This window comes from Aquarana catesbeiana, linkage group LG05 (assembly GCF_042186555.1).
Source record: "Aquarana catesbeiana isolate 2022-GZ linkage group LG05, ASM4218655v1, whole genome shotgun sequence".
NCBI lineage: Eukaryota > Metazoa > Chordata > Amphibia > Anura > Ranidae > Aquarana > Aquarana catesbeiana.
The window spans coordinates 241,908,771-241,922,986 of record NC_133328.1 but is presented as its reverse complement, the minus strand read 5'-3'; the positions used below and the strand labels follow the sequence as shown (position 1 = coordinate 241,922,986).

Below are 14,216 nucleotides of genomic sequence, written 5' to 3'. Positions count from 1 at the left end.
CCTTGTCAATGCACTGGCAGCGAGCCACAAGGCATGACAACTCACAGTACGTTACCACAGACTGCAATGCCGAAAATTCTGCATGCTTCTTTTTGGTGCATTAGTCAGCTAAGGCAGGACAGTTTGAACCCAGCCTTGATCTTTTCACAAATGTGGTGTAAACTGGAGATTGAGTGTGAAAATGGCCAAAACTTTATTCCATAAGTTGTGATCTTAGACTTGAATTACAGTACGTGGTGATTTATCTGTAGCTGATTTATTCACTCAACAGTGGGAACAAATGGCTATCTTTTTTGTAAACTACAAAAGGAGCATGTAGTATTGACTACAGTACTTGCGGCACTGGGAGTCATTTGTTAAAGGATAAATCACAACTCTTAGTGACTGATCAGTTGTGATTTTAGTAGGCGAATTGAGCTACTTAAAAATTACAGGTTGTCAACACTTTTAAGAGGAAGTCATTATGGACCATTACCGATTAAGCTATACAAGAATACTCAGTAAAAAGGGAGATGGCTTATTTTTTTGATAGTTAATTAATGCAGTCTTTATTGGCCATGAAAGCTTTCCCAATAAGTATGACGTGAAAAATCTATCAGAATTAGCCATGTCTAAGGTTTTGTACATAATAGCCATCTGTTTTTGTCAAGCAAATGAAACCTGAGTTACCAGCCGATAATGGCCATATTTGCCACTTCTGTAATAAAAAATTTTCTGCAGTTGACAAAATATTGTAAATTAGGTTTCCTCTCAAAATTCCATGACAGCATACTCACATCAATTGTTTTTAACTCCTCTAAACTTTCAATTGTTCGGATTGGATCACTGTTTTGTTGCCGGATATAGTCTGCAATTGCTGTCACAGAACGCTGACCTCTATACTCTCTCTTCATCATCATTCCATTTCTGAATAGCTTTAATGTGGGGTACTTGCTTATTCTATATCTTTGTGCAATATCCGCTAAAAAAGGAGGAAAATTCAATTAGGAAAAACAGGAGACATTTTGTAATAAAAAGGCATATATACCTAGACACATGGATTTTGCATTAGAAATGTACACAAACATTTAGCTTGAGTAACGATGAGCATCAAGAGCACTAAGAAGATCAGCGAGTGTGATCCACTATTACTGTGCCCGTAGAAGGGGATAGCCATGAGATATTTCTTGGTCACTGTCTGGGGTCCAAAGGAGAGGAGGCATGGGGTGCAAGTCTAAAAGCCTCCCTCAGAAAAAGAGTTGGCACATGCACAGCAGCGCCCAACCCAAAAACACCACCACCAACAAGCAACCCCTGGAAGGACACCCAAATGGTATCAAATCGCTATTAACTAGAGGTCGACCGATATGGGTTTTTCTCTGGCCGATATTCAGAAATCGCGGTGGCCGATGGCCGATATGATGCCGATTTTTTGGGCTGATATATTAGACCGATTTTTTTTTTTTCTTTTTTCCCCTTCATCTCATAAAATCTAACAGTTAGACCCCTTTCACACTGGGGCGTTTTTTAGGCGCTTTTGGGCTAAAAATAGCGCCTGTAAAGTGCCTGCAAAACGGCTCCCCTGCAGTCTCAGTGTGCTTTCACACTGAGGCGATGCGCTGGCAGGATGTTTAAAAAAAGTCCTGCAAGCAGCATCTTTGGAGCGGTGTATACCGCTGCTCCACCACTCCTGCCCATTGAAATGAATGTGCACCGCTGCCGAAGCGCCTGCAAAGCGTTTTAGCAGCAGCGCTTCATGGGCACATTTAACCCCTTCCTCGGCCGCTAGCTGGGTTATAAGCACCCCGCTAGCAGCCGAATAGCACCGCTAAAACGACGGTAAAGCGCAGCTAAAACTAGCAGCGTTTTACCGTCAACGCCTGCCCGCTCCAGTGTGAGAGCAACCTTAAGTAATAAGTGATACAGAAAATTTTTTACATTTAAACATTTATTAAACAAAACAAACCTCCAATCAGTTCACTTGTATATATAATTTAGATTAAAAAAAAAAAAAAAAACTATATCTTAAATACACAAAAACAGGTAATCAAAACTTTTGCACGAAAAAAAAATGGGCTAACTTTACTGCTTAGTTTGTTTTTTGTTTTTTTTAATTCATTAGTGTATTTAAAAAAAAAAAAAAAATTGCGTTTGAAAGACCGCTGCGCAAATTCCATGTGACATAAAATATTGCAACAACTGCTATTTTATTCCCTAGGGTCTCTGCCAAAAAAAAAATTATATAATGTTTGGGGGTTCTAAGTGAATTTCTAGCAGAAAATACAGGATTTTTACTTGTAAGCAACAAGTGTCACAAAAGATTTAGTCTTTAAATGGTTAAACTGAGAACTCCTACACAGGGGAGTTTAGTTCATTGATAAGTGTAAACATTGTATCTCTTCAGGTTCTTTTTATCAGATTTGGCCCAGGGAGGAGAGAAGTCGCTTCTCCACAGAAAACTTCAGACAACTTGCATCGACTTCTATTACAGAAGTCATTTGCAAGTCCTGCTGAAGTTATAATCGGCCTTTTTTTATCAGCACAATCAGCTGATGCCAATTAAGTAAAAAACACCAAATATCGGCCAATATATAGGCCGGCCAATATATTGGTCAACCTCTACTATTAACCCCAGCTCATCTTGGACTGCAAAAAAAAAAATGCACCACTGAAGGGGTGGAAGACAGTACTATCTTCTCCCCAAAGAGAAAAAAGTAGCAGGCACTCTGGGATTAAATGTTTCAAGGGCTTCCACCCTATACTCACCATCAGTAGAAGGAATATAAGGGGGATTTAACCAATCATCTTCCACAGTGGGCATACTCAGACTGGGCTCTGCACCAGGTAGACCATTACTCTGCACCTATAAAGCTCCCTAGGGCTAACTCCACACATTGCACTACATGTCAAAGGGAGCACACACAGCAGGATCCAGTGCAAAGCAACGTTACAAACCAGCCCTGCATCTTACGCATTATAAATGGCCAGTTTTATTCTCCTTACAGCAATTTATGGCTATTCCGAGCCTTAAAAATTGTGACTGGCGATCTAGATGCGAATAATTGGTAGAAATATGGAGTGAATGGTCTGGAAAGCAGATGGTGATTTTGTTAACATTGTCATTTTTAATTTGGTGGAAGATTGTAGAATTTTTATTTTATTAATCTAATGTGCCTTTTTTTTGCATTATTTGATACTATTAGAATAAGAATTAGCTATACCGCAGATGTTCTATAACCTTTGTATGTGTGACCATTCTATGGCCTGTGAGCTCTGACTCTGGTGTAGTACTCCCAAAACTCAAATTGTTTTTTTTTTTTTTTTTTTTTTTGTAGATCAAGGAAAGCAATCCCACAGTCAGAGGATCTACTGAGATGGCTAGTGGATCCTTTGACCTGAAGCAACACTGCTTAGTTTGTTGGAGAACCTGGAATCCAGGAGGTCTATGCCCTGATTCCGCCACCTAAAACAGAGGTCTTGAAACACCTCAGGGTGAAGAGACCATTCTGGATTCCAGTCAATGATGACTGAGGAAGTCTGCCTGACAATTTTCCATGCCTTGGATGTGTATATTGGAATATGGCCAATATCTGCCCAATATTTGGAATATCTGCCCAAACCAGGATCTGATTCTTTTTGAGCTGCAAGACTTGGTTCCTTCCTGGTAAGCCACTGCAGTGCCATGGTCTGATTGGATCGTGGTCAGATGACCTTGCAATCGAGGGGTCCAAGGTTGATGGGGTAACCAAGTTGCTTTGAGCTGAAGGATACTGATAAGGTAAAGAGCTTTCTTTGGAGACCAAGGTCCTTGCATGGAGAGAGTATCCAGAAATCCTCCACATCCCAACAGGCTGGTGACTCCTTTTAGATCCTTCCAAACCAAATAGGAACAATTTTCCATTATTCCACTGCTGGATTTGTGATCTACTAGGCCAGAGTAAGCCAAGGTGTATGCAATAGTCAAGAGACTAAAGCTGCCTGTTCCAGACTACCAGAATGTTAAATTGCAATGAATGGTCAATAGTGAAGATGAAGCTTCTTTGAAAGAAAAGCGAGTACACCCCTCACATTGCTGTAAAGATAATATATCTTTTCATGTGACAACACTGAAGAAATTACACTTTGCCACAATGTAAAGTAGTAAATGTACAGTTTGTATAACAGTGTACAGTGTATTTGCTGTCCCCCCAAAATAACTCAACACACAGCCATTATTGTCTAAACCGCTGGCAACAAATGTGAGTACACACCCCTAAGTGAAAATGCCCAAATTGGGCCCAAAGTGTCAATAATTTGTGTGGCCACCAATATTTTCCGCACTGCCTTAACCCTCTTGGGCATGGAGTTCACCAGAGCTTCACAGGTTGCCAATGGAGTCCTCTTCCACTCCTTCATGAGGACATCATGGAGCTGGTGGATGTTAGAGACTTTGCGATCCTTCACCTTCCGTTTGAGGATGGCCCACAGATGCTCAATCGGGTTTAGGTCTGGAGACATGCTTGGCCAGTACATGTTGGCATTCATGGTTCCCTCAATGAACTGTAGCTCCCCAGTGCCGGCAGCACTCATGCAGCCCCAGACCCTGACACTCCAACCACCATGCTTGACTGTAGGTAAGACACACTTGTCTTTGTACTCCTTACCTGGTTGCCATGACACACGCTTGACACCATCTGAACCAAATAAGTTTATCTTGGTCTCATCAGACCACAGGACATGGTTCCAGTAATCCATGTCCTTAGTCTGTTGGTCTTCAGCACTCAGTTTGCAGGCTTTATTGTGCATCATCTTTAGAAGGGGACGACAGCCGTGCAGACCAATTTGATGCCATGTGCGGCGTATGGTCTGAGCACTGACAGGCTAACCCCACCACCCCTTCAACCTCTGCAGCAATGCTGACAGCACTCATACGTCTATTTCACCAAAGACAACCTCTGGATATGATACGGAGCACATGCACTCAACTTCTTCGGTCAACCATGGCGTGGCCTGTTCTGAGTGGAACCTCTGTAAACCATTGTATGGTCTTGGACACCGTTCTGCAGCTCAGTTTCAGGGTCTTAGCAATCTTCTTATAGCCTAGGCCAGGGATATGCAATTAGCGGACCTCCAGCTGTTGCAAAAATACAAATCCCATCATGCCTCTGGGTGTCATGCTTGTGGCTGTCAGTCTTGCTATGCTTCATGGGACTTGTAGTTCTGCAACCGCTGGAGGTCTGCTAATTGCATATCCCTGGCTTAGGCCATCTTTATGTAGAGCAACAATTCTTTTTTTTCAGGGCCTCAGAGTTCTTAGCCATGAGGTGCCATGTTGAAATTCCAATGACCAGTCTGAGCGAGTGAGAGTGATAACACCAAATTTAACACATCTTCTCCCCATTCACACCTAGACCTTGTAACACTAACAAGTCACATGACACCGGGGAAGGAAAATGGCTAATTGGGCCCAATTTGAACAGCAAATTTACACGGTTATACAAGCTGTACACTCACAAAGTGTCATTTCTTCAGTGTTGTCACATAAAAAGATATAATAAAACATTGACAAATGTGAGGGGCGTACCAGAGACCCTAGAGAATAACATGGTGGTTGTTACAATATTTTATGTCACACTGTATTTACGCAGCGGTCTTTCAAAACGCATTTCTTTAAATTTTTGATTGCAGGCTCAATTGCATAGCAAAAAAAAAAAAACGAACAGAAACAAAAGCACAATAAAATCAACCTAGCTAATATCATGCACTCTAAAGTATCAAAAAGTTGGTATGCTCCAACTATTAACTAGTCGTCCGAAGAATCAGCATTAGTAAACAGATTCCACCCAAACGTTCCATACTTCATGAAATTTCTTGACACAATCTCTAGACAGATAGGTTGTTTTGTATAATGGCAGGGTTGAATTGAGCAGACATTTCCATAAGTTAATTGATGGTGCGGAAGAGGATTTCCATCGCAAGATGATGGCCATGCGTTCATAATAAAGTAGTATCCCCAAAAGAGTTCTAACTGCTCGGCTAGGGGGGCCAGTGGATCTACAAGCCCCAGCAAACACATTTCCACCCTCAATGGAATATGAACCATAGTGACTGTCTGAATGAATGTGGTAACCTCATTCCAAAAAGGTCTCGACCAGGAAACAGCTCCAAAAAATATGTATAAAGTCTGCCACAGGCGTGGCACACCTTCAACAGGAATCTGAAATAGGTGGATATATTCTGCGTAGTCACATGGTTGTAAAACACACTATGCGTAATTTTGAACTGGACCAGTCTGTCCCTGGCGAGACCAATTGCAAGAAGGAGCACCCCCATAGGTCTTCCCACTCTTCTGTGTCCATTTCAGGGAAGTCCCTCACCCATTTAGCTTTTAGAGCTTCTAGTCCCGTAGGTACGTTGGGCAGTAACGTTTTATAAATGCTGGACAAGGGCTTGGACATAAATTCATCCCTTAGCAAATCTTCTAGAGTTAGGGAGATTTCTGTTTTAGTTCAAATGTTTGTGATTGACCCCTAGAACATATTTGGTCCACATATTTAATTCCTTTGAGGGCCCACAGACTGGGATCAGGTATTAAATTCTGACAGCTTTGGAATAAACCAAAGAGGATTATGTGGGGAAATATGTCCAGGGGGTACAGGGCGCACAGAATTAGCTACTAGCCATGCTTTCACAGCAGCTTTCATAGCCATCGCCAGGGAAAAAGGTGCACAGGGCCCACAACGCCTCATAAGAACCTAGGCAGGCTGCCCCCAGCACCCCAGCCGAATTGGACTCATCAGAAAATAACCAATTATGTGCGTTCGACAACATAGCAGCCAGGAAATATTTATGGAGATCAGGACAAGCCAGACCTCCTTTCCCCCCAGGGTCTTTGCAATACCATCAACCTAAATCTAAGCTGACCCTGGCCTCACAGAAAGGAGGTCAAAGTGGTATTGAGGAGAAACACTCTTTTGGGTATCCATATCGGGGAATGTCTGAGAACATACAGAAATGCAGGCAAAAGTTTCATCTTAAAGGGGTTGTAAAGGTAAAAATTTTTTCACCTTAATGCATTCTATCCATTAAGGTGAAAAAACTTTTGACAATACCGCCGCCCCCAGCCCCCCCGTTTTACTTACCTGACGCCTCGAATCTCCGCTGCTCGTTCTCGTCATCTCCATTGCAGCTCAGCCTGGTCGCTGATTGGCTGCAGTGGATGGATTGAAAGCAGCGCAGCCATTGGCTCGCGCTGCTGTCAATCACATCCGATGACGCGGCGCGCCGGGGGGCGGGGCCGAGTGATACAGCGAGCGGCTATAGCCACCGGCTGTATCACGGGAGCGCGCCCGCAAGCACTCACCACCATGCGAGGGAGCTCGCATTAAGGTGGTTAATGCTTGCGGGGAGGAGCTGAAACAGCCGCCGAGGGACCCCAGAAGACCAGGTTCGGGGCCACTCTGTGCAGAACGAGCTGCACAGTGAAGGTAAGTATAACATGTTTGTTATTTTTCAAAAAAAAAAAAAATTTTACCTTTACAACCCCTTTAAATAAATTGTTTCGCCCGATCAGGGTTAAGGGGAAATGAGCCCACGCCATTAGTCTGTTTTTCATAGTTTGTATCAATGGGGCTAGATTTAAATGTATAGTAATCGGAAGAGAATGAAATGTAAATACCAAAGGTATTTAATTTTGTTGGTCCATAGTAAAAGGGGGGCTGGGATCCGCTAGAGACTTAACTGCATCATCAATTGGCAATATTTGAGATTTGTCCCAATTAACCTTGGGGCCGGAGCATTCAGTGAAACTGGAGAGAATATGCAATGTCTCACAAAGAGAAGGGCCAAGGTCGTTTAAAAATAGAATAAGATCGTCTGCATACATGGCCAATTTTTCATGAATGGTCCCAACTTGGATGCCCCTAACCAGGGTAGTGTGAGGGCCGAGGCAAGCGGCTCGATCATCAAGGCAAAAAGAGCTGGCGAAAACGGGCAGCCTTGCCTTGTACCTCTTCGGACTGTAAAGGGGGATGAGAGAACACTGCCCAACTTAATCTGTGTTGTCGGATATTTATATAAAATTTCCATCCACCCGCGGAACCCAACCCCAAAACTCATGGCTTCTAAAACCGAGGACTTGTAAGGCCAGGACACAAATTCCTTCTCTATGTCCAACACCACCAAGACCCTAGTGGATGAATCAGACTGAAGCAGCTGTAAATGTGTAAAAACTGTGCGTAGGTTAATATCTGTAGATTTCCAGTTTTATCAATATTAGCCAGAGACGGGATGATCGATTGCAACCTAATTTAGGTGCGACTAGGGCCACATACATGTGGTACCAGTCACCAGGTAGGCCGTCCGGACCAGGTGTTTTGCCACTGGGAAAAGAGCGAATTACCGCTTCTATTTCTTCAAGAGTAAAATCTCTATCCAAGTACTCAAGATCTTTCTGCGAGAGAGTGGGTAAGCGTAAGGATTGCAGGTATGCTTTAAGCTGCTCACTAGGCTAACCAGGGGTCGCTTTATAAAGGTTTTCATAAAAGGACCTAAACTCATGTATTTGCTCCGGTTCAGAGACAACTCTGCCATCCGAGCAACAAATTTCTGACACCCCCGTTTGCATCTTAGAATCAGCCGCTAGATTTGCTAGGAGCTTACTATTTTTGTCTCCAAACTCAAAGATCCTTCCAGCCAAAGAACCAAATCCAAATGCATAGCTGAGGCAAGATGTAGAGAGACAAAGCTCTTCTCGCATTAGCCAGCTGACTGAAATGATCCATCAGAAAAGTTTCTGCCGCACTGGATTCACCATCTTCAAGTTGTTGAACTTGAGGACATCTCAGAGCGGACCGCTTTAATAGCAGAGATATACCCCTCCTGGCGGTGGCCTTAAAGGCTTCCCATACCACAGGAGGCGAGGCGGAGCCTTCGTTTAATTCCCAGTATTGTTTCAATTTGGAAGAGGCCATTTCCTCAACCTTAGGGTCCTGTAACCACTTAAGTTGCCAAACGCCAGCACTGCTGACCTTTGTTCTCAGTCAACGCCAAGGTGACCTCCAGAGGGGCATGAGAGAGGCCAGCAGGGCAAATTAGAGACCTCTCGCACTGCTGCCAGAGCACAGGCATTGCCAAAGACCAGATCGATCCTAGATCCCGACTTATGGGTGGTAGAGTGAAAGGAGTAGGCCCTAGTGGTCTGGTGCTTCCATCTCCAAATTTCAGTATAATTAAAGGCTTGTACCCATTGAAGTAAATCAGGAGTGTATACTCTATTAGAATTAGATTCCAGAGATAGATTGAGGGTGGGCGCAATTTTATTTTATTTTTTTAAATACATTAATGAATTTAAAAAAAAACGAAACAGTAAAGTTAGCCCAATTTTTTTGTATAATGTGAAAGATGATGTTACGCCGCAAGAATGGTGATCTTTATTCTAAGCAAAAAAAAAAAAAAAAAAATTATGATTCTCATTTTAGCCAGAACCGTGCTGCATAATTATATGTGTGTTAGAGCTGCACGGTTCTGGCTAAAATGAGAATCATAATTTTTTTTTTCCTTTTTTTGCTTAGAATAAAGATCACCATTCTTGCGGCGTAATATCATCTTTCACATTATACAAAAAAAAAAAATTGGGCTAACTTTACTGTTTCGTTTTTTTTTTAAATTCATTAGTGTATTTAAAAAAATAAAATAAAATTGCGCCCACCCTCAATCTATCTCTGGAATCTAATTCTAATAGAGTATACACTCCTGATTTACACACAGGTGATACTCGAAAAATTAGAATATCGTGCAAAAGTTCATTTATTTCACTAATGCAACTTAAAAAGGAGAAACTAATATATAAGATAGACTCATTACATGCAAAGCAAGATAGTTCAAGCCATGATTGGTCATAATTGTGACGATTATGGCTTACATCATGAAAACCCCAAATCCACAATCTCTGAAAATTAGAATATTACATGCAATCAATAAAACAAGGATTGTACATAGAATATCTACTCCTTACATGCATATGTACTTAGTTTGGGCCCATTTTGCAGCAATTACTGTCTCAATGCGGCGTGGCATGGAGAAGCTATCACTCTGTGGCACTGCTGAGGTGTTATGGAAGACCAGAATGCTTCAATAGCGCCCTTGAGCTCTTCTGCATTGTTCGGTCTCATGTCTCTCATCTTTCTCTTGGCAATGCCCCATAGATTCTCTATGGGGTTCTGGTCTGGCGATTTTGCTGGCCAATCAAGCACAATAATCCCACGGTCATTGAACCAGGTTTAGTGCGCAGTGTGGGCAGGTGCCAAGTCCTGCTGGAAAATAAAGTCAGCATCCCCATAAAGCTAGTCTGCGGAAGGAAGCATGAAGTGCTCCAAAATCTCCTGGTAGACGGCTGTGTTGAGCCTGGACTTAATGAAGTACAGTGGACCAACACCAGCAGATGACATGGCTCCCCAAATCAACACAGACGGTGGAAACTTCACCCTGGACTTCAAGCATCTTGCAGTGTGTGTCTCTCCATTCTTCCTTCATACTCTGGGTCCTTGGTTTCCAAATGAGATGCAAAATTTGCCCTCATCAGAAAAGAGGACTTTGGACCACTGAGCAACAGACCAGGTCTGTTTTTCTTTAGCCCAGGTAAGACGCTTCTGACGTTTGTGGTTTAGGAGTGGCTTGACAAGAGGAATACGACATTTGAAGCCCATGTCCAGGATCCGTGGTGGCTCTTGATGCACTGACTCCAGCCTCAGTCCGTGCCTTGTGAAAGTCCAACACTTTTGAAAGGCCTTTCCCTGACAATCCTCTCAAGGCTGTGGTCATCCCTGCTGCTTGTGCACCTTTTTCTCCCACATAACTTTCTATTAATGTGCTTTGATAAAGCACTTTGGGAACATCCAACTTCTTTTGCAATTACCTTTTGAGGCTTTCCCTCCTTATGGAGGGTGCCAATGATGGTCTTCTGCACAACTGTCAGGTCAGCAGTCTTTCCTATGTTTGTGATTCCTACTGAACCAGACAGAGACCATTTAAAGGCTCAGGAACCCTTTGCAGATGTTATGGCTTAATTAGCTGATTAGAGTGCGACACGTTGAGCCTAGAATATTGCACCTTTTCACAATATTCAAATTTTCTGAGATTGTGGATTTGTGGTTTTCACGAGCTGTAAGTCATATCATCACAATGATGACAAATCATGGCTTGAACCATCTTGCTTTGCATGTGATGAGTCTATTGCCTATATTAGTTTCACCTTTTAAGTTGCATTAGTGAAATAAATGAACTTTTGCACGATATTCTAATTTTTCAAGTATCACCTGTATACACACACACACACAGACAGTCTTTTGCAGGACTAGACCCAGATAATCCACGAAATGCAGCAGTTCCCATGGACTGGAGATTTACAAAACGCTCAAACCTCTGTAGGGTCTGGACAGTCTGTTGGACTGACAATGCCTGTGCCAACTGACCCCTCAGAAGACATCCAAATACCCCACTAAGTCCTGAGTGAAGCAGAGCAAGAAAAAAGGCTAGCCCCATGGTGATGACCTGAGGTGCAGTGGACAGACCAGAGTGATGAGCAACAACATCGGTAATGTTCTGTGCACAATTCAAAGTGCAGGTAGTGTTGATGCATTTAGAAAATGGGGACTACCTTGGAGAACTAGGCCGAAGCCGCGGCCTTTCCTGGCAGGCCGCACCGCGGACCGGGAGCTCCTTTCGGCGTCCGGCTCTGCTGCGGAGGCTCATCGGCTGTTGGGGACCTCGGATGGGGCCGGGACAGATGACCCTGGACTGTTACTAGGCTGCGCTTGGGGCCTGAAGACTCTGCTCTCCCCCACGTTTTACTAGGCCGAGACCGCGGCCTTTCCTGGACATCCGGAGCCGCCTAACCGGCGCGGGGGGGGCCCGAACCCCGTGGCCTGGAGGAAGTGTCCCTGAAGCGGCTGGGGACAGCTGCCTGGACAGTGGGGGGACCCCTGGGCACTTCCACCCCTGACATTTTCCTTGTGGAGGGGAGCGGGTGAACCAAAGACCCCCTGACAGCCTGTGGTGGATGGATCCTGCTCTATACAGTTTCAGGTGGGGGGGGGTTGTTGAGGGGCCACACGCTGCACCATACCTTTCACCTGACTACCCCGGACCCAGCGGGAGCGCTCCCACGGCCAGTTACTGATCACTATCCAGATATAGGCCCCAGGCACCTGAATGAGGCGCAGGAACTCCAGCGCAAAGTACAGCAAAGGGGGTAAGAGGTTGACCTTTCCGCCACAGTCGGACTCACCTCAGATGCCCACCAGCCCCCCCCCCGGAGACTCTTAATACGTCCAGTCCCCATAGAGCCTCGCGGACGAACATTATGGAGTCAGATGACTCTCGGCCCCCCTGGCTGGCTGACGTCATGGCGGCTATTGCTACTTGTCAATCCACGTTAACAACAAAGATTGAAGCCGTTCAGCTGGACATGGGTCTAATCCGCCAAGATATTGACAAAATCAGGTCGCGAGTCACTGAAACAGAGCAAAGGCTGAGTACCACCGAAGACTCCATTGCGGAACATGAAGCCTCACTCCGTACGCTTCAGACCAAGGTAAAGGCCCTTGAATATAGAGCCGAAGACACGGAGAACAGGAATCGGCGCAATAATCTCCGCATTGTTGGTCTACCGGAGGGAGCGGAGGGGAACAATCCTACCTCCTTCATAGAGGGTCTGCTGCGTGACCTCCTACCCGATGGTCACCTTACTACGCGGTTGAGAGGGCGCATCGCATCCCGCCTAGGCCGGGGCCTCCTGGATCCCCTCCCCGCACCTTCATTCTCCGTCTCCTTAACTTCAGAGACAGAGATGAAGTTCTCCGTGCCTCTAGATCTGTGGGAGACCTCAGATTCCAGAATACCAGGATGATGATCTTCCCCGACTACTCGGTCGAGACCCAGAAGCTTAGGAAATCTTTTGACCAGGTTAAAGCAGCGTTGCGATCACGCAACATTCGGTACAGTGTACTCTTCCCTGCCCGCCTGAGAGTTCAGGGCGGCGAGACAACCCGCTTCTTCACTACACCGAGAGAGGCCTCTGCCTGGCTAGACACGTTGCCACAGAATCGCTAATGGTCTTTCTGGTATGTGCTCCATGACTTTCTCCATTGGTCCCTCTCCACAGCTTAGATCTGGGTCTGAGTTATCACACGAACTACTACATGGATGACTTTGTTATGTTACACAGGTTATGCCCGGTTCAATCCATGGAGTGTGCGGATCTGTGGGGGGAGCACTGGTTATCCTTATCAGGGAAATGTTAAGTTAATGCCCCTGCCAAAGAACTTGGTCAGGAGACTGTTGGAAAAAGAAGTTCCACTGCACCTGTTTGACTCCACAAGGAGCGTCAGAGTCTTTGTTCTATATCTTCTACTATAAGATGGATCGAAACTACTGTGAGGTCGCGTTACCGGATACTTCCTTATGTCTGACTTTTCACGTCCTCACAGCCTGCTGCATTACAAGCGGAGATCTCACTTGTGTAGGGCCGCTTGAACTGCTGCTTCCCCCCCCCCGTATGAAGTCTCGGGGGGTGGGCTTGCCATTTCCACGGACCCCCCGTTGCAGCCGGCGAGCTGAATAAGTTTGGGATTGATACCCGCCTCAGTTTTGGGGGGTTGGGTGAAGAAAGTTCCCCTAACAGGGCTTGTTTCATTTACTTTGGATACTGGTATCCTTTATCTGTTTTTAGTTAGGTTTATTTGTTTTTGTTTGATGTTCATACCAAAAAAACTTAACTCATCAGCATTGCATTGTTTCCAGATGTGTCCGTTTTGGGTCCCGGGGTCCAGTCCAAGAGCCGTGATCTCCACTGATCCTAATATTATTAATATTCTTGACAGATATGTCCTCCCTTAATATTATCTCCTGGAACACCAGGGGACTAAACTCCCCGGTCAAGCGCTCCCTGGTGTTCCAATTTGTTAAATCTTATAACCCGCATATATGTATACTCCAAGAAACACACTTAACAGGACGTAGGGTTATGGCCCTTAAAAAACCTTGGGTGGGCCACCACTACCACTCCACGCACTCCTCTTTCTCTAGAGGTGTTACTATTTTGGTATTGAAGTCACTCCCCTTTCGGCTCTTGGATTTGGCCCTCGACCCTGATGGTCGGTATGTCATTATGCATGCCAAAATATATTCTTTAACGTGGACCGTTGTGGGCTTGTATTTGCCTCCCCCGGCTTCCTTGGTGGTGCTCAACCAGATCACTA

At 44.7% G+C, this 14,216-nt stretch overlaps 1 protein-coding gene across 1 annotated transcript in view; it reads right to left on the bottom strand.

The window, feature by feature from the left end:
• ERP44 (endoplasmic reticulum protein 44) overlaps window positions 1-14,216 on the bottom strand; it is a 161,102-nt gene that overhangs the window by 50,122 nt on the left and 96,764 nt on the right. The window contains exon 5 of the mRNA XM_073630644.1: window positions 777-961. Coding sequence (XP_073486745.1) covers window positions 777-961 — 185 coding nt within the window. The remainder of the gene's footprint in view (window positions 1-776; window positions 962-14,216) is intronic.